The 21048-nt window shown below is 39.1% G+C and overlaps 1 protein-coding gene across 2 annotated transcripts in view; it reads right to left on the bottom strand.

The window, feature by feature from the left end:
• LOC121945717 (F-actin-uncapping protein LRRC16A-like) overlaps positions 1 to 21048 on the bottom strand; it is a 109186-nt gene that overhangs the window by 54878 nt on the left and 33260 nt on the right. For both annotated transcript variants that reach the window (XM_042490014.2, XM_042490015.2), the window contains exons 4-16: positions 16604 to 16663; positions 14305 to 14426; positions 13449 to 13546; positions 13119 to 13189; positions 12806 to 12879; positions 12447 to 12522; positions 7766 to 7854; positions 6324 to 6418; positions 5650 to 5736; positions 4061 to 4164; positions 3444 to 3521; positions 2759 to 2835; positions 100 to 204 (exon numbers count right to left, since the gene is read on the bottom strand). In XM_042490014.2, the coding sequence (XP_042345948.2) occupies positions 100 to 204; positions 2759 to 2835; positions 3444 to 3521; positions 4061 to 4164; positions 5650 to 5736; positions 6324 to 6418; positions 7766 to 7854; positions 12447 to 12522; positions 12806 to 12879; positions 13119 to 13189; positions 13449 to 13546; positions 14305 to 14426; positions 16604 to 16663 (1136 nt within the window). The remainder of the gene's footprint in view (positions 1 to 99; positions 205 to 2758; positions 2836 to 3443; positions 3522 to 4060; positions 4165 to 5649; positions 5737 to 6323; positions 6419 to 7765; positions 7855 to 12446; positions 12523 to 12805; positions 12880 to 13118; positions 13190 to 13448; positions 13547 to 14304; positions 14427 to 16603; positions 16664 to 21048) is intronic.

The raw sequence follows: 21048 nt of genomic DNA, 5'->3' as shown, positions 1-21048 counted from the left end.
CAGGTAACAAATGAAGACGAGGAACACAAAGTACAGTGTCGGAGAATGTGGGGCAGAAGCTCCTCAGACACATTAAATGTGAATGAATTGTTCTCTCACTTGAGGGCCTCTGGTGGCAGCTTGGTTCCTGACACGTTGATGGAGCTGAGAGACATGGCGCTGCTGAAGAAGTGCTTGAATGACGGAGGCACCTCTTTGCCTTTCCTTCAAAATCAACAAGAGAGCAGGAAATGAAATAATGCAGATGCACTAATGACTTGAAATACAAGTCACCAACATTTTTTAAAAAGCTTTTTCAATCCAACATCATATATGGCTCAATGATGACCGAAAAGCCTGTGACCCATTTTAGCTTTATCTACTAAGGAAACTGTTTCTGCTCCACAAACAAAGTCTTCAGAGGGGATTTCTAATCTCTTCCTTATCTACTTACTTTCTCTCCTTCCATAGCTACTCTCTGTTGTTCTCTCCTCCTCTCCCCATGCCTCCTCCTCTCTCTCACCTCTGCTCATCTCCCCTCTCCACCCCCCTCCCGTCCTCTACTCCCCTTGATGAAGTCCTCAACTCCCTAGAGGCACACTGGAAAAAGAGATAATAATGGGAAGAAAACTCCACCCACCACCCATCTGTTACACACAAGACCTGCACCACACACACAGACACACACACACACACACACACACACACACACACACACACACACACACACAAAAAAAATCAGATTCAAAACACAACTGAATAGCGCACATTTACAAACCCAGTCAAACACACTGTGCCATTCAGTATTACATCCTGTCTGTAATGCCACTTTATCACCAGCAGGTGTCACACACCAACACACAGACACAAATTTTGGCTAAAAGGAGCTACTGTAACAAGCCAGTCATCTCAGGACAAATCTGCCTTTGGGTGCAAAAAGACACCACTGATGACGACAGGAAGGAGAATCCCAGAAAGGCATCAGTGGGGCTATCAGCTGCAGCCCATTTTCCAGTGGGCACGTAATGGATGACAATGTACAGGAGATTCTAGACCTGTTTCATATTAAACAAGTTTGGAATGAAACTCAGTATCCCCATAGCATTTAGGCCCTGATCTCAAAAAAGGATGGAGCTGGCAGTTGTGGATAAGCGTGGATGTCTGTAATGGTATTTGGAAAATCATGCAAATGCACTCTTAATCAACAAACCTTGTAAGAAACAAGCTAAATCAACACACAGGGTTCCCACACATTTTTACCAATGAATTTTCAAAACTTTGCCGTCAGCTACTACTGCCATTATCATTAGTCATGCCTCCACTATTAATATACATATATGACTGTTATTGCCTGTTACTGACTTGACCCTTTTTGAAATTTGTTTAAAATTTTGACAAATCTGTATGCATTATTTCTTTATTTCTTTTAAAATAGATATTTTAAATATTTCTTTTCCCCAAAGGTGGGAGCAGCTTTGCCAAAGATGCAATCATGAATGGGTCTATGTGTATGAGGTGATACTACAGAGCAGCACTACATTTTAAACTAGCAAATGCAGTTCCTGTGGAACATGCATGTGGATGCTTAATGCTGAAATCAGTTTAAAACCATGGCTAAAAATGCAGAAATATATTACAAATTGCCAAAAATATCTGAAAAACTGGCAGAAATTAAAGCTGAACTGCTTTAAACTGAAGAAGCTGCGAGTTGAACTGGAAGAGTGTCAAAGGAAGAAGATGATGTTAACTGAAAAGGTTAAAATAATAAATGTTTCATATGAGGCATGAAATGTAGAAAAAAACTGAGTCATAAATGTCCTTCAAGAGCATAACATTTCGACATTCAAATGGTTTTTGTGTAGCTGAAAGTATGCAGAAGTTGCAGCTGACAAAAAAAGGATAGAACTACTACTAGCATTAATAATAACAGTAGTAGCAGTTGTAGTCATGGAAGTATAACAAATAGCAGTACATCTGTCACTACAAGGAATAGTAATAGTATAAGAAGCAGTAGTAGCAGTAGTAGAAGCGATTGCAGTAGTAGTAGAAGTAGGTGTATTAATAGTAGCAATTGTTCCAGTACAACTACTAGTAGAAGTAGTAGTAGTAATAGCAGTACCAGGAGTATAATTAGTTGTCCCAGTACTAGTACTAGTAGTAACAGTAGTAGCAGTAGTTGTGGTAGAATAGTAGTATTAGTAGAAGGTATTGTAGTGGAACTGCTATAGCATTGTCAGCAGTAGTAGTGTAAGTAGTTGTATTAGTACTACTAGAAGTGCAGTGGCAGTAGGTCATAGTAGCAAAAGTACTACTATTACCAGTTTGCTGGTACTAGCAGTGGTAGAAAAAAAGTAGTAGTAGTAGTAGTAGTAGTAGTAGTAGTAGTAGTAGTAGTAGTAGAATTTGTTGTGGTTGCAGTAATACCAAAGAAACAAACAGGAGCTGATGGAAGTCTGATCTGCTAATCAGAAGCACCTGTGGTTCCAAATGTCAAAAAAGTCATAGTTTAGCACTTTGAAGAGGTTTTTGGTGTAGAATTCCAAAGGAACAGTACAAAAACTCAACATTTAAAAGGTTGAAAAATGGCTAACTCTAGTGGGGTTAGGGTTTAGGGGTGGGGGTTGGCTTAGGGTTAGGGTTAGGGTTCCTTTGAAGCATCCACAGTAATTAGCAATACAAGGAAAGGATTGTTGTGTTACACATGTTTGGGGATTTTTTTGAACATATTTTAAACAAAACCCCCCACAGTGTATATTCAAAACCCCACAGGGGTTCTTACCTGTGAGGGAAAATGCTCTTTGACATGTTAAGAACAGAAAGGTGCTGGGCCGAGCCTCGCAGCAGAGCCGAGCAAACCTGGAAAACACAAATAATAAATCACCAAAACATCCAAGCTGCATAAACTGTCTCAAATCTTGGTTTAATTTGATGTTTTATAAAAATGTAATTTCTTAAAGTGCTTTAGCAATCAATGAGTTTTGAACGTTACAACTTCTTGCACAAGAAAGCATTACATCTGTGTTGTGTGTTTAAAAGTGTGTTTATCTGGTTGCATGTGAGAGAAACACAATATGATTTAGGAGCTAATCAATATGTTCAGTGACAGGCTGACAGCTGGCTACATCTCAGGCTAATCAATAAGCTGTGTTTGGCTCTCAGGCCCACATCAATACATCACATACGGTATTCAGACCATTTCACAAGCAGCAGACAGCAACACAGATTGAGTGGGTGTATACAATTGGATTACATTGGCTGCAACACAAATATTAATGTTCTGGTACTTTATTTTACAATGCTGCATAATGTGGGACAACTCTAATTAAATGTTTTTTGTGCACTGAAAGTAATTCTCTTATTCTCAACGGCTTGTTTAATTAAAAATGTGTTCTCCATTATTACGTATAGCTTTATCTGATTATCTTTTAATTGGCAGGATATCATCAATGCATGTGCTGACTCACCTGGTCCAATGAGCAGTCAGTGTTGGAGAGGTCAAGGGTTGCCAGGCTGTTGGGTTGACCCAGGAAGTGGTAGAAATGCTAAATGTAAAACAAGACATGACACACATTGTTACAAAGGGGAACATCAGTCTGATACACTCCTGAAGAATATGTTGCATTGTTGACCCACATGAGAAATGTTTTCTAATGGGTTTTAGAACCATGTGATTTTACTTCTGCATACTTTATGTAGCTATTGTGGACTTAAGGGTTTTTTCATGATCTCTCTGTTATTCTACTGTTGACTGTCTATTATCCCTTTCCTGCGTCTATTCATTTCCAATTTTCCAACCTTTCCACCATTTACATATTTCATCCTAGGCCTGGGGTCGTATCAAGGTTTTTGATATACCAGGGTATTTGGAATTTCAGAGCTAGGTTTTTCAATACCATCAAAAATACAGACAATTCTCTATTTGAACTGATATGGAGATGCTGCTGGAGCTGTATTGAGACAAAGTTGTGATTTATAATGGTCTGAAAAGGCCTCTACACAACTGAACCACTGATCTGTTTTAATCAATTGAGTGTTATTGCTACTAGTTTGAAGACTGATTGGAAACTGTGTGTGTTTGTACCTGCATGTCGTCTCCTCGGAGGACGTTCCCTGAGAGGTCCAGATGGACCAGGCTGCTGGGGATGGACGGGTTGGCACTCAGTGACTGGCAAAGGCTGTTCACCCCTGAAACACACACGCAGCGTCAGCATTATCACAACCCTCAAATCTCCACTTGATGTTCTGACAGCACACTGAAGGAAATAGCGGAGGAAATGAGCAGTGGGTGAAGACAGGAAAGAACGGGTTCAGAATGTAGAGTGAATGCATGGAGAGTGAAAGAGTGTGCCTTTTCATAGTTATATGAATGTGATGTTACACCTTTTTGTATGTAACGCTATATATATTGAGGATGAGGAACTTACTTTTTTTATATGGCACAACAAAATCAAAACATCACGCTCATGAAGTGCAGAACTTAAACGAATGATGAGGATTTATTTGAGAAACTGTGAGTGTATGCATTTCTTTGCATGCAAGGAACTCTATTTCAGTGTGCACAAGAAAACGACCCTCTGTGCGTGACACGACTGACCCGTGTCACGTCTGTCACATGGCTGACACACTGAACTAGCCATAAATCAAGGCATGACTGTCAAGTAAGTGACTTATCAGAGCTAGACAACAGAGATAAAAGAGTGTGATAAATGGAACAATTAGAGAAATACACACAGAGAGAAAACATTTATATTCAAGATATTTCCAAGAGATGCAAATGTCTCAATATAAAAAAGTTACATTCAACTAGAATTAAAATTCAAGATCAAACGGTAGACCTTCTTGAGTTTCACCAAACAAAATCAGTGCTAAAAAAAATGTTCTCAATTTCTCTTTTGCTCTGAGCTTATGGGGTTCTGATTATGGATTGTGCCTTTGGCTAGACGAGTGGGGCTCAGTTTAGGCAGCACAAGCCTCTCACTAACTCTACAATGTGAAATATGAGAGCTCCTTATTGATTGCCTGAGAGCAGAGCATGTTTACAGTGGGTCCCTAAAGACGCTGCAGGAGCGTTTACTTTGGGTGAGAACCAAGAAGGAATTTTACCTGCAAGTGACTGTTGACAGCAGCTACATTTAATCTAGGAATTATAACAAGAATGACTACAAATCCCTTTGCAATTTTTGTTTTTTTGCAGAGAAGCAATCAGCCCCTTCAGAGCGTTTCATTAAAAGCCATTACTTTAGAAGGATTTTTCCATCAAGTTAAGAGGTTACGTCTCTTCTGATTAAACAAAAGTGGCCTAGTAAGCAGCATTTATGCAAATGAAAACATGTTTGCATGTTTGCAGATTGTCCCTGCACATACACATTACAAATACATCTTTTTTATTTCTCTCAATCTTCCCTCACAGTGTTAATAGAGCAAAAATTAAGTGTCATTAGCATCCCAGCAGTAGGTGCGATCAAATTAGTTGAAAATATGAAATGCATCTGATCATAGGGGAGCGTATAAATTTAAACAGAAACAGGAAAGCCAGCTGATAACAATATTAAATTTAATTTTTAATATTTTAATGAACTGAACCAAGAAAATTTCAAAACTGCAAATGTTTTCATTCATCATCCACCTGTTTTGGGTGTTTCTAAACTGTATGCAAAGGGCAGCACATACCTTTGGGTGATAGTGAGGTTTTGGAGAAGTTTAAATGCTTGAGCCCCAAACGAAGTTTGGCAAACTGAGCACCCAGGGAGGAGACACCTGCAGCGAGGGAGAAAGACATGGACAGTGATTCTCCTCATAGTGACTGAACAGACAAAAAAAGATAAACTGAACACATAAATAAAATGACAAATGTTAAAATGTCTATCAAAGCAACATTACAAACAAAATTTAAAAATATGGTGTTGATTTTAGATAAGAACACTTTCAATAAATCCTCATGTTAAATTTTACATGAGGACAAATAAGCCAGAGATCAGTGAGACCCAGGAATCTGACAAATGTTTACATGCGCCTGCCTGAATATTTGGTGGAATGTATATTTAATTCATGTGTCCTGGATAGAGTGAGAGGCCTTAGGATAGAGGTGATGAAATATTGAAGTTGTTGAACTCACTGCACTGAAACAAAGGAACCTTAACTGTATGTAGTATACCTTAATTAATGTTGCACATTTAAGAGTTGGCAAGTGAAATCTAAATGTTAAATGTACCCTATATTTTACTTTAGTAGGACAGTTACCTTTCACACCTAATGTAGAACAGAGCTGTGTAGAGCAGAGTACAGTGGAGAGTAGAACAGACCAGAGACGAGTACATTAGACGACATTAGAGCAGATATCGTACCTCGGTCCTCCAGTGGGTTGTTGGCAAGATTAATGGTGGTGAGTCCTGAGCTGGGGTTGTGAGCCAGGGCAGCAGCTAGCTTCTGGGCAAAATCACTGCAGAGTGTAAAAGAGTGCATCCGTTACCTGTGTATGACCAATGTTCTGTACGTGTGCGACCTGTCAAAAAGCTGTGGTAACATGAATACTGTTTCTTGCCAAGGCAGGAGAGCAGAGCAGAAGAGAAGTTAGAAGGCCTGTTTTACAGAATACATGTTGATATGTCACAGTCGGAAAAGCAGAGGTGTAAACAACAATGTTAATGATGGCTGAATTCCATTTAGATGCTTCAGTTTCAGTGTCCTGGTGTTGTGCATGCTGGATTACATTGACACTGTCATGGCTTATTGGGACACTTGAACAGAACAGAGATTTTGTTAATGTTATTAGTAACACCTGTGTTTACTTATATAATAAGTCAAAATTTCAGTTTGGTATGTGTACAACATTTCAGCTTCATCTTCACATTAATGTCAAAGTCGGAATTTTGGTATTCTATCTATAACAGTATGACATTTACCTTATTTCCAGAAGAATTTTTTACTTTTTTACAGTCTTGTGTGTTGCATTTTCAAAAGTAAACAAATGTGTGATAGACTTTTTAAAAAAGGGCTAAATCAGATAGGATCTGAGTGTCTAGATATCACCAAGCTACCACTATGGGTTGCTGTGGTAGGCAGGTAGGCATCAGTAACTACATTGGTGATGTGGCTCTCCAACACAGAAGCATAAGAGTTGGAAGACCATCATTTCACCCTCTAAACAATCATGCTGTCAAGTCGTAGTTATTGACTTGAATTTCTTTTGGCGGCCGTCCACATACTGTTGTTCTATACAGTGTCCTTTGTAGCGCTCTGCTAGTCACAGCATGGATTCTGATCAGCATTTCTGTCACTTTGGATATGACATTGTGGTTGTGTGTCACATTAAGCGTGATGCCAAAGACACTCTGAAATCCAATTTAAGCATTTAAGACATTTTAATCCATCTCCAAATGTGATTTTGATTTTATTTGCAAAAATTGCATTTTATGTTGTTTCCTGTCCAAACTTCAATCTCGATAAGTTGGCTATGCCAAAAAAAAAAAAGGATTCAAGCAGTCTGAACAAGCCCTTAGTTGCTAGTATGGGTCAAACTCTATAAAGCTTGGATTCTACACTTCCATAATTCAACTTAGTGACTTTCATTAGAGCCTTTCTTTCTGGGAAAGAGAGAGAGAGAACACAGAGAGTTTGTAACAGAGGTTTTCTGCTAAAAATGTGTAGTGTCTAAATTCAAGCTAATATAACTCAAGTGATTACGTTTGAGTTGTTTTCTCGCGCTTGACAAAGCTCTGGCAGCAATTCGATAACCTTGAGATGTAAAATTGGTGGAGTACCCCTTTAATAGTTTGCATACTCTTACGTTTTGAGCCCTGCGTTGTCCAGAACCAACTCTTCCAGTCGACTGGAGCGAGACACTACCCGAAGGATCTGCTCACACACATCTGCAGACTAAAGAAACACACATACATACATGTACACAACATAGATGTCAGAATAACTTTTGTTTTACAGAATTTTGCAGGTATTGTAATTTTAATGAGGCAGAAAAAACACAGTCTGTAAATTTACTACAGTCTTTGTGTTGGTGCCTGATAAAACAGTGGATAGTCAGGTTGATATGAAAAGTGGAAGGTATAATGTTACATTTTATTAAGTATTAAGTATCACACTCTCAGCAGTACAGCAGGTCTTAGCTCACTGATCCGTTAATCAAAAGCTTTAAAAAATATACTAATTAATGGAACTAGCTCCAAGGCTTGAAGTGCACTTTTATCTAGAACAGCAAGGCCTGGAGTGAAACATTCAAGGTCATAGAAATAACACAGAAATTTACTTTTGGGACACAGGATTCCCGCAAGTGTTCTTATGCAAAATGCTGTGAAACGACTCTGGAAAGTATATGCTAATTAAAGTTTCACTGAAAAAACAGCATACAGAGTCAATTCTGTCTCTTTCGCTTAAAGACCAGTTATGCGTGACAAGGAGAGACTGGGGACAGCAGACTTGAGACACTTTAGACGGAGGAAAGTTTTCTCGCTTCTGTGGTCTCGACACCACAGGAGAGAGAGTCGGGGGAGCGAAGGCACTCATATTTAGACGGAATTAAAAATTCAATGGTTGGACATCCGTGCCCTACCTAAATGCTCACTGACCCAGTTCACCGTGTGCTGCGTCATACACAAACATGTAGACAAACACACATCCTGCAGTCGTATTCCTGCACTCATTATCTGCACTGATTCGTAACACAAATGTTTCCATGATAAAAACAGAACTTTGCTGGACTATTGTCTGGTTGTTATTCTTGGTAATTGGCATTCATGCTATAAGGGCCTGTTTCTCTCAGTCAGCAGCCTCAGTGTGGCCAAAACACTGGCAACATTGTCCCACACTGTTATCTACAGTGTGGGGGAGAGCAAGAGGGGAGGAAGGGAGAGGCAACGAGAGACAGGGATAGAAGAAAGGTACCGTTGTTCACATGTTTACTCTGTGAAACTGTGAGTATTACAGAAGAGGAATACGAATGGTGGCAGGCAGTAAGGGATGACACATAACACAGAAAAAAGAGATATGAGGGTAGTGAGGGATGAAATGGAGAAAAAGAAGAGAGAGGCGGCGGTCATAGTGTAGCAGAGACATACAAAGGAGCCTGTATTTTCACAATAAAACTGTTGGGGGACAGCACAGTGACACTGTCAGCATGTGCTCTGCGCCATTTACCACTCATTAAATAAGAGCCTTGTCATGCTGTGCTGTTCTGACCCTGCTGAAATACATCACACACTTTCACGCATGTACACGCTCCCACGCTGTGCGATCATGAGGTAATCAGAAGGCGAGTCCTTTTTATCACTGCTGCCCTCTCTTCTTCGTCTCCTCCTTTCTCATTTTCGGCTCAGCATCTCCATTAGACCACAAGACAAACAGTCTGATTGAACTGAGGATGAGCAGCATAATCCCTCGCTGTGATAGCCTGCTGTGTGTGTGTGTGTGTGTGTGTGTGTGTGTGTGTGTGTGTGTGTGTGTGTGTGTGTGTGTGTGTGTGTGTGCGTGCGAGAGAGAGAGAGAGAGAGAGAGAGAGAGAGAGAGAGAGAGAGAGAGAGAGGGGATAGACAGTGTTTGTGAGGACATGCGTGTGTTATAGTATCCAGTCCAAGGCACTGTGAGATTCCTTATCTGTTTGATTGAAATGGCTAAAGTATAATTTAAGCCTGAGGCCTTTTCTTTTCCTTTTCTTCCTGTTTTATAATCCACAGGCAGCACAGATGCAGCTGTAAACAGTTGCACAGATACAATAATTAAGGCTGATGGGCATTGTTGCCCTTGAGTTGAACTTTAACATGCCAATAGATTTGGCAGGAGCATTGACTGACTTACTGATAGAGAGTAAAAGCTAGTTTCCCAAGCTGGAAATATCTACTTTAGTTTCCTGCTCTGGGCTTCATTCTTTAAACCTGTCTTTCCTGATACTTTCTGACTCATTTCCTTATTCATCTGGCATCTCATCCATTCACTCTGTCCATTGACCTCTCCACTCGCCTTTATCTCTCTGCTCCGTTTGCTGTCATCACTTTCTCTCTTTCACTCTCTCTTTTCCTCTTATTCTTCTTTCAGCGTTATTACTGTTTCATTTGGCACAGCATCAAAATCAACTCATGCTCCAGAGCACATCCTTGCACCCCTTGATTCTCCATTATCACTGTATAAACATGCACACAGATCAAACAATGGGAAAAGTTGGGAAAGTTTCCTTAAAAACACCCAGAGGAGTTTCTGTTGCATTTAAGTCACCAAAATCTGCCTCTTTACACAACAAACACTACTACTGTCCAAAACACAAGCAGAGGTATCACTGGCTAACATCACCCAAAGAAAAGGGTAAAACACAAAGTAAAATTTGAATAAACGCACTGAAAACTTCTAACACAAAAGCCTTAGGGTCCTTTATAATACACTCTAATCTGGGATAGAAAGGACACACGTTGGAGCACATGTGCCTGTGTGAGTATTTGAGCCTAAATATGCACATGGCACAGTGAGGGGCAGGGTTTTAAAAAGCAATACAAAAGGAATTGTCTGTGACGGAGGTGTGAGATAATTGTTTGGACCGAGGAAGCTGCGTGTGGTAATTGATGAGACTGAGCGAAGCCTTGAGACGGAGAGTCAGTTATGGAGTGCTGCAGGGGGGCAACAGCCTGAGACATTGAGCTCCTTTGTCTCGTTAGGATTAAGAGTCTTATCACACAAGAACATTGGACTGATCCTCAGTCAACAGACTGGAGGGGAAGATGGAGGAAACAAAGGGGGGAAATTCTGTATAGGCAGATACATACATAGTTAGGCAAAGGTAGAGTGAGAGTAAATGTACACACAGAGTGGATATATTATATATATATATAGACATACATACATACATACATAAATATACATTCTAAATTTATGATAACAGGCAAAAAAACAGAGATATGAGAAGGATTTGCATAAATAACAGGCAAAGAGCCAAAAACAGGCAGCATTGACCAACTTTTAACAGAATCCATTTTCCAACCAAGTTTTACCAAAATTAGATTTAGAGTTAGACCTTTAACTGTGTGCTTTGCTTCCGCCATAGTACAGTAATAAAATTCAAACTTGTACTTTTCATTAGAATTGGAGTATAGTATGACAATTCTCCTGTGAAACAGCAACACTCTATTTTAAGGAGCTCTGTAAGATATTCATATCTACAAGCTAGAGGTCGACTGCACATAGCTCTCAACATGGAGGTGGCTGAGCCAGCAACCAGCAGCTAACGGTGATAACAGGGGTTACTGAGAGAACTATCAAAGTTCAGCTGGAGGAAAACCAGAGGGTGGGCGTTATGCTTCCATGACGATGCTGTCCCAGTATCATTATTTTTGTGCCACAACTCATGTGTGTGTTGCAACCACGCTACTTTCTCTCTTCTTCTCCATTTCTCCTTCAGCATAATGCATGAGGCTATATAGTGCTTAGTTGGGAGCCGTCCACTGTACACTACTGTTCAAGATGCATTGTGGGATACTTTAAAGTCCACTTTACGAGGTATTATGATTCTCACCATACATTTTGACAGCATAAAAAAGTGGTAAACTTACTTTATATAGTGAGTGATTTCAGACACAGCCTTTCTCTCGCTTATACAGTGAGTCTCCATGTTTTGGCCAAATCAGCTGGAGTCTGTAAATGCCTGTCACTTGAGACCTGGTATTTGACAGATGGGACAGCTAGAGGGACACAGCCCTGTCCAAGCCCCCACCCCACATTTTATTGCATGGGGGGAAAAACAAACAAATATCAAAACATATATATTCAAAATCACTGCTCAAGTGCAGTAGTGCATTAAGGAAATGACCTTTATAAATGTGGGCGGAATAGAGAACAAACTAACAGGCAGCAAGACAGGGGAGAGACACATCTATCTATTTGTCTTGAGTAGTAATTGTCCTCACTACTTAACTCTGAGAAGGGATTGTATTTGGTCTATTTTGCAGTTTTGCAGCAAACATTGTGATACTATTTATCCAACATAAAGAACAGTAATGTTTGAAAATCTGCAAGTACACAAAAAGGAACTACTGTGATGGGAAATTAAAGAGGTAATAGAAATGTTTACTGCCTCTGTGACATTCAATCCAGTCTTATTGGTATGCAAATAGAGAGACCCAAATACTAAAAACACCTTATCTAATGCAATACAATTCAACAGCACCAACAACAAAAACCTCCAAAATAACCAAAACCAGGGAAGAGTAGCATGAAGCCTTGAGCATGGAGCTCATAAGACAATCCCCCCCCAAAAAAGACAAAATACTCGAGAACAGATGGCTGTCATTGACTCCCTGCCATCTTTTCAAGAGCTGAAACACCCTGTGTAAAACAACAAAAATGACAGAGGTTCATCTAGTTCATGGTCCTTAATGGATAGCTATCATAAGTCAACAATAACCGCGGTTTTGAGTTCCCCAAACGGAGCAGATATAACCAGTGAGAGAGAGTTTTTGAGAAACGGGTTCACTAACCAGTTTGTAGTCCTTGGTGGAGAGCTTGGTGAACCACTGGTTAAACTCCAGCACTGCTATAATAGCCACCAGGTCCCTGAGGAGACAAAGACAGGGAGGAAAGAAAAGGTCATAGCTGCAATTATATAGTTCTCTTCGTCAGCAGCACCTCAATTTAGTGGTGACTTCAGCAAATTTCTACATTTAAAATAAATCATGTCACATTTGTAGTACCTCTCCTATCTTTTTGTTTGTGTTTCTTTTATCCCAACAAATGTTTTCAGCCACACTGCCAAATCTGAGGCAACTTTTTTTTCCCCAGATTATGTTGGTTTGCTAAGGTCATATTTCAACTGTTACTTTTCTGTGCCAACACTTACCTGTTCTCCAGATGGCTGAAGTCCTGCAGGTTGAGTTCTCTGGTGTCTTGTGTTAAATAGATGGTGTCAACATCCTGGAAAGGAAACAATTAACCGACATGAGATTATATTGCTCATCAATTGCACAGAGCAGAAGAACCACATACAGTAGACAAAGGGCTGTTTCATTTTGGAAAAGCATCAAAAATATCTTGAGAAATATAACATTATGAAAGAAAATGGTTATATATTCATATGCTATTGTGTCACCCAGCCAACAGCTCTGGAGCGCAGTTGAGCCGGGATCCTTCAAAGCTTTGCAAATAATACTGACCCACTGCACCTCTTCTTTGTAAGGCAGCCCCAACCAGTCACAGACACATCTGTACATCTGAGAAAACCCTCCTAGAGGGGAAAACAAAACAACAAACAAAAAATATAGAAAACATGAGTCCATCTGATCTTGGATTCTGCAAAGATGCATGTAATTTAAAACTATAATTGTATCACAAATGTATTTAATCCATCATGTAAAACGACTATACTGTTAATCTAAACTGACTGTATAAGAGGCTGTACCAACTGCAAGCAAACACACCATACATCATTTCAGCAATGGGATGAAGAAGCACAGAACAATTACTGGAGAGTCACACATTCTTACCACAAGGTCCAGGCTCCGCAGGCTTGTTATTCTCCCACAGAGTCTGCAGAGAGGTCAGCCTGTCTGGAGGCTCCATGCAGAGCTTCTTCATCACTTTACTGAGAGGAGAAGACAGATTCAAGCAGAATTTAGTCATCCCATTTCTATATTTCCCAAATGTAGCTGGTGAAATATTCAAAAGTCGATAATCCCTTGAAGAGATTCTGAAACTAGCAGCTCCAGACTACTTCCTAACGGCCTTACTTGTCAGTGGACATCCTGAAAGCAGAAAGCTGTAGAGCACTGCTGAGTACTGCAATAATAACTAAATTGAACTAAACCCTGCAACTAAAAAACAATGGTGCACTGAATCGACTCCAGCTCAAAATACAAACATCTGCCTCTGTGTCAGGTAAAAGACTGTGTCCTGTTTGCAAAATGAGGTTGTAGAAGTTTATTGTTTAACATCTGAGATCATTTCTGCATTCATATTCATGCTTCCTGTTTTCAACCAAGCATATTCACAGAGATTCACATCCATATAACTACAGACACATGCTTTTTTTTATATAAAATACAGTGTACCATAGCTGTGATGTAACCACAGCAACCTCTGGAGATCAAGTCAAAAGTGTGTCTGTCTGTTGCACCCCGTTAAACTACGGGTGGAAAAATCTTTGGTTATTTCTTTAGAGAATCATTCAGTAAGAACATACAGTATACCATGCAAATTCAAAATGCATGTTCACACACAAATAACAGACACTTATAAAACATCCTTTGCCATTGGTTAGAATACTTGAAATAAAAACAATAAATAAGTAATAAATAAGTGGGCCACACAGTTGGGGTGAAGACATGTAGAGGTGTAACTCACCTCGGTGGTAGACTGGGACATATCCTCAGCAGACAGTTTCCTATGTGAGCGACAACCTCATTGACCTCGTCTGTAGAGAGCAACTTCAGAGAGAAGGAGCCACGCTCGTACTCCATGAACAGCTAAAAGGAGACATCATTAATAAGTGATGCACACTGGCACGCATGGGTTCACTGAAACTTGCTTCAACCACTTATTTCGATGAAAAAGAGAGTTAGTCTTTCTTTCTTCACTCTATTCCACACTGAGTCAGAATGGGTTTGGAAAAAATAAAATCTAATGCATGAGAACAGCATATTGAAAGTGAAAGGATTTAACATGAATGTATTTTGTGTCTACATGAGTACGTTTTTATCTGACTACCTTGCTTTCCATTTCATATTCCACTTTTCTGCCCGTCTACTCCACTGAATCCACCCAGCTATAACGTAATCCACAAAAATGAAGCCAGCACATCTGTCTATCCACTCAACCATATCTACATCCCACATCTTTGTCTCAAGTTAAAGTAAAGATTTAATGACATTTACCAAAACTGGCTAACCACTTCAGCGCTCGCTGCAATTATGCAAATGCTGATGCAAGGCATACACGCCTTCTCTATAGGCCAAAATTAACATAATCCTTGCTGATACTTATTAAACATGGGAGACCATCAGTCAAGATATTAAGAGGACTGACATCTCTGGAGATAAGTGGGAGAGGGGTTCAGCTGCAGGAACAGTGTGGTTAGTGACGGATTATCATATTTTGTAGGTAGATCCTACTGAATGACAGCTGGCCAGCACTGCTAAAAAAGCAAAATGGAAGCTCCTCCCAGATGGGAAGCATTTCTGGGCCTGGATCTGTTTTTGGTGTCCCATACATAAATCAATTTTTAAGAATTATACTGGCATGTTTCCCTTTCCATTCTCTCTATTTAGTCCACTGTGTACTCATTACAATATATGTTGTGATTAAGGTGCTTCCCTTGAATTGGAGACATTGGGTTCAAGTACCAAATCAGAAAAACATTCATTCTGAATGTAGTGTCCCTGAGCAACACACTTAAGTTTAGGCTTCTCCAGTCTCCCTTCCCTGTAGCTGACTCTGACCTTTGACCTTACTGAGGTATGTGTGAATCATAGAAGTTTCCCTGCAGCTGTATGTTTGGTCCTTTTGTCTCATATATCTGCTAGTTTTAATCATACTGGGGATGTCAGGTGAATGCAGTACACTGAACTCTGTATCAGTGAGAATCCCTCCCTGATACAATGCGGCCACAAGCTTCCTGTTTTTCTTTATGCATCTTTTCTGCCATTGTAAAGAAGCTAATTGCAAAGTTCACTGCATTACTGACAGTAAAATTAAATCTTTAAGGACAGAAAACAGTTTGTTTTTGCTGATCTTAGAAGATGAACAATGTATAGCAGAAGCATCATGGCATTTATGTAATAGTTTTTAATATGTATACCTGCAATCAGCATAATTGTATAATGTGGGTCAGTCTCCTGTAGGTTATAGTACATACAACATAAGACATATCTGTTTTACCTGGTTAAGTACAATTTAAAGGAATACTTTGACACAAATACACCTATCTACTTTCTAATAGATAGTTAAAGCTCCAGTGTGTAGGATTTAGGGGCACATATTGGCAGAAATGGAATAAAATAACAGTTTTCTTTAGTGTTAAATCACCTGAAACTAGGAATACCTTGATATCTACATACAGGAAAGGTCCTCTTCAACAGAGTACGCCATATTGTTCTACAGTATCCCAGAATGGACAAACCAAACACTGGCTCTAGATAGGGCTATTTGGGTTTTTACATCAGCTTTCAGTTCTGAAACCTCACCACCAGATGCCACTAAATCACAAACACTGGACCTTTAAGTGAGAAGATTGTTGCCACTCTCATGTTGGTAAGCTTGAACTGGAGTTAGCTGGCAGTTAGCTTGGCATAAATATTGGAACAAAGGGGAAACAGCTAACCTAGACCTGTCCAAAATTAACTAATACACCAACCAACACCTCAAAAGTTAATTAGCACATTTTATCTTCTGTCTTTGATGCACACACCACAGCAACATTAATGTAAATATATAACTTGTGGTTTTAGGCAGTTGCTAAAATACTAAGCTAGTTTCCTCCCCACTCTAGTGCCATACTTATCACACAGATATAAGTGTAGTATAGATATTTTTGCAAGCAAGAAAGTGAGTATGTGCAATTTCCAAAATGTGGAACTAGTCCTTTAATATTTTGTGTTCTCTAAGTGTGCTGAACAGTGTCAGTTTTGGTGCTTTGGTCCTGTACCTGTGTGGGCTTGTTACAAGCAATTCCCTGGATCTCCAGATAATTAAAGGAGTGTTCCACCTAAAGAAAGAGCACAGAAATCACCGTTAAAATACTTATACTCTGTCACACATAGGCATGACATCAAATTTACTTGAGTAACTATTCATCACAATACATAATGTCACACACTCTTTCCAACCTGCTTTAAACTTAAGGCTACATTGAATTATACTTAATTAAAAATAAAAATCTAAAATGACTGTTAAACATTTTTTAATGTAACTATCAGATAATGGAAAGCTGCTGTTGTATCTTTCAACATAACCTATAGAGCTGTGTTCATGTGCTTGTGTGAGAGCGTACAGTATGTATACTGTATCTGTGAGTAATTGTGCTTAATAATAACAACACTCTAGTGAAGTGACTGTGTGTCTGAGGAATGTTGTGTAAAAATATGTCTGCTCCATAATTAATAGGTAGGGATGTAGTCGTTTCTATTTCTTCTCTTTGCTCATGTGCAGACCACCTCATCACTGACTCACACAAGTTTTTTCTGGTCGGCATTAGTCACATTTGTAGATTTAAATGGAGACTAAGGCTGGAAGATGAGATACAGTCACTTCTTTGTTAAAGTAAATCAGCTCTTAAATCCAGTATTTTATCCCTGCCAAGTGAATTCATTTAAAATGCAACCACTCTGAGATGCACTGTTCATTTTTGTGCTTATTTGTAAGATATCATATGTTCTGAATTGCTCGTGGTTACACATACTGTAAGTAAGACAATGCAGAACTCCAATTGATTTTTTATTGAGTGTTAACAGTTTTCACGTGAATTGTTTGAAATGTGAGTAAGTAAATCGAAAAAGGCCTACTCCTCCTCATTTCCCTATTCACATCCAGAGAAAGGCTGTCCAAAACAAGCCTGGCTAAAGACAACCAGAGCATTCTCACATCCACATTTTCTATTTCTGTTTCAAGACAAAATTTCAGGACAAAGAAAAACAAGGAAAAGCAGCAGCCTGCCTTTCCATGCCTAAAAAGGACAGGAAAAGATCTGCTTTAATGTGAGAGGGGGGGAAACCCTTGAATACAAATGCCAACTATACAGAGCCCGCAGTTTTCCTGAGCTCCCTCTCCGTCTCTCCTTCTTTTTCTCAAACACAGACATACAGCACAGCGCCCGAGGGCAGGCCAGGGAGCGGGGCCAGACTATTCCAGGTGGGCTCCCTGTTCCTGAGGCTTGGCTCGCAGATGAGAGGAGAGAGCGGATAACAGACTGTCTGTCTACTGACAGTCTGCCTACTGTCTGACTACACTATGCAGAGTGTGTTTATTTCAGCACTGCCTGCGGTTACTCACTCATGTTCAGCATACCAGTTAAAAAAAAAAAATCCATATGTAAACATGCACACGTATGCCATCTTTTTCAGTCCATGATTTGATTACATGGACTGATTATTCAAAATATATGACACAGTTATTATAAGTGGAGGTCAAAGCTCAGACAGACATGACAAGAAAGTGAGCTTAGGACAAAGAGGCACATGAAAACCACAGAACTAGGTAATATTGGTTCAAAGCAAGTGCTTAGAGAACAATGAAAATAGAGTATTCCTCTTAAAAAAGAAAAGTTAATTTCATAAACAATAAAATAGAATATTTTAAATTCAATAAATAAATAAATAAAAATCTCATTAACCAACCGCAGTACTCAAAAGTACCCCTAGGGGTACCTGTACCCCATTTGTCTTATAATATTGTGTCTACTGTCAGCCAATGTTTGCAAACTAAAGGTAGATGCCAATGTATAGGTGACATTACTAAATAAATTCCCTGATCCCTACTTAAATTGATAAATATTAATTAGTCCTGTCAGAAATTCATCATGTACTGTACAGCAATTGTCAGATAAATTTGTAGAACTCTGATCTCATACTTTGCTACAGAGACTGCTTTTCGGTAAAAGTTACATGGGCTGTTTATGACCAACAACACTAAGTACCTCTACTTAAACACATTAAGATATCACTCTGGAGGCAAAATATCTACAATTTACCATATAAAACACAAATATAGATGGAGTGGATAAAATGGTTGAGCTCCATCAAGAAAAAATCTATTGGGCAAAACTTTGTAACATGTTAGAGTAATTTTGATGTGATGTTATTGCATTCCAATTATTTTCAAGTTTCAGGTCACCAGAGATGTTTCTTTTTGATCACTCTTGTCTTTACTGTAGGATTAGAAAAATCTGTAATATATAACTACATATAAATATATATAACATATAAACATTTTATAGGGGGTTACTTACTATCATACAATCTATGACTCACCCATCTATTCAATGTGCACACAGGTCTGCTTCAGAACTACAGTACAAGTACAAATAGTACAGCAGTATATATTGTGTTGATTTGCATATTGCAAACAATTTGCTGTATTTTACAATATGCAGTAAAGGTGTCCAAACCTAACTTGAACGCAGTCAGATCATTTCACACAGCCAGTAAATGTGTTGTAATACTGAACTGAGCGCCAGCCAATGATAAGTAAGCACACTGACAAATGTGAATTTGAGCCAATGGCGGGACCTCACGCTGAGAGGTGTAGGGAGGAACCAAATGTCAGAATAATTGCATAGTTCACTCATTCGTTCACTGTCCATCTGTCACCTTAACCAGCCTCCTTTGCTTTTCTTTTTGTTGTATTTTCACAGAAAACTTTACTTTAAATGTGTTCATGTTTGATGAAGAGAAACTGGTTTTCAGATTAGAGACTGAGAACATGAGGATCCTGTTGCAGTAAGCAAGTTGTAAACATTAGTAAGTGAGACAGTTCAGAATGTCAAATTACTATGCGATACTTTGCATTATGTTATTTCTGGGTATCTAAATGATAAAAATATGCTCAGTGTGATCTTTTGTTTCATAAACTCCCACACTTCTGACAAAAAGCAGAGAGCAAAGAGAGTTAAAGGCAGGAACTAACAACTTTACGAAATATTGGTAATAAGAGGCGTCTGAATAACAGAGCTAAGGGGGAGGGAGCGATGAATGAAAGTGTGTCTGTTTGTGAGAGAGCATGTGCGCATGTTTTGGAGGAGACACTGACAGCCCTGCAGCTCCTCAAGAAGAGCCAAACCATCAATCGGAGGCAGAGACAGAGAAAAACCCACTGAGAAGTGCAGTCGAGAGCTATAGGGGGATTTCAGCTACTACTGAGAGAAAAAAAATCCACAGAAAAGTGTTTAACTGAGGTTTTACTGCTGCAGCAATACATTTAATATTAAGGCCCGGGCTCAGTAGAGCATTACTGATGAAATCCCCACCTACTGATTGTCCTCTTGTGTGTTTTAGATGCATCTCTGGGATTTCAGGCAGAGATGCATCTAACGCGATACATCAAACACACCACCTACACCACATTCAGGCAGCCAGAAGCATAAATAGACCCCGACATCGTCTCAGCTTTGATTCAACAAAAACTGACTGTAGCAGAAAACTGATTAAACAGAGGACACTATTAATTCGAAAGCTCACGTTTTGGAACAGTGAGCAGAGGCTAATCTTCATTTGCAGTTGGCTCATCTCCACTGTAATATAGATTTCACATCAGAAAAATCAATACAAGGACAAATACTTTAACAGTCAGCCTTTTTTATGGATGTTGGCAAGCTTCAGCTTTCAGAAATGAAAGTGTGCAGCAAAAACCCATGCACCACTTTCACTACTGGTAACATTGTTAAACTCTGAACAAAAAAATCCCTTAGTTGTTTATAATTTTAATAAAATAAAGTTTGCAGTAAGCATATCATTTCGCTTTTTTTTTTTTTTTTAAATCTGTAAATACCAACAACATTAAACTTGAATTTGACTCATCTAAAATGTGTTAGCATGCTTTAAAAAATAGTGAGAGTCAATTAAGCTATTATTTGATTGACAGAAAATTAAGTCAATAGTTGTAAAATATGAAATTAATCACCAACTATTTTGGTAATCAATAAATCATTGAGTAATATTTTTTAACTCCTTTCTACATTTTTTCACCACGTTCTAACATTTTATAGAACAGAAAAGTTATTGATTAGCCAATCAAGGAAATAGTTGACAGATTAATGGACAATAAAAATAATCCTAAACTGCAGCCCTAAATGAGAGTAATCCTTTGCTACAGAGAGTTCTTTGAGAGAAAATCAAGCATACATTAAGTTTAAGATAAAATCTATTAGAATCCATTTGATTTAAGACACTGTAGGTTACCCCTGCTGACCTTTGGCACAGTGGTGAGTGGGGGAAGAAAACTTGATGGATAAAGGGGAAGACAGAGCAAGAAACTGGGATGAGGAGAGAAGGAAATAATCTGGATTGCTGGAAAAGAAGGAGAGGATGAGAGTGAGGAAGCTGAACGAATGGCTTAAAGGAAAGAAGGAGAGCAGAGGTGATCTGTGGCTGTAATCTG

The sequence above is a fragment of the Plectropomus leopardus genome, chromosome 11 (assembly GCF_026936395.1).
Source record: "Plectropomus leopardus strain MGB_pleo_1.0 chromosome 11, ASM2693639v1, whole genome shotgun sequence".
In the NCBI taxonomy this organism is placed as follows: domain Eukaryota; kingdom Metazoa; phylum Chordata; class Actinopteri; order Perciformes; family Serranidae; genus Plectropomus; species Plectropomus leopardus.
Note: the sequence above shows the minus strand (reverse complement) of the source record. Positions and strands in the feature narration are given on the sequence as shown.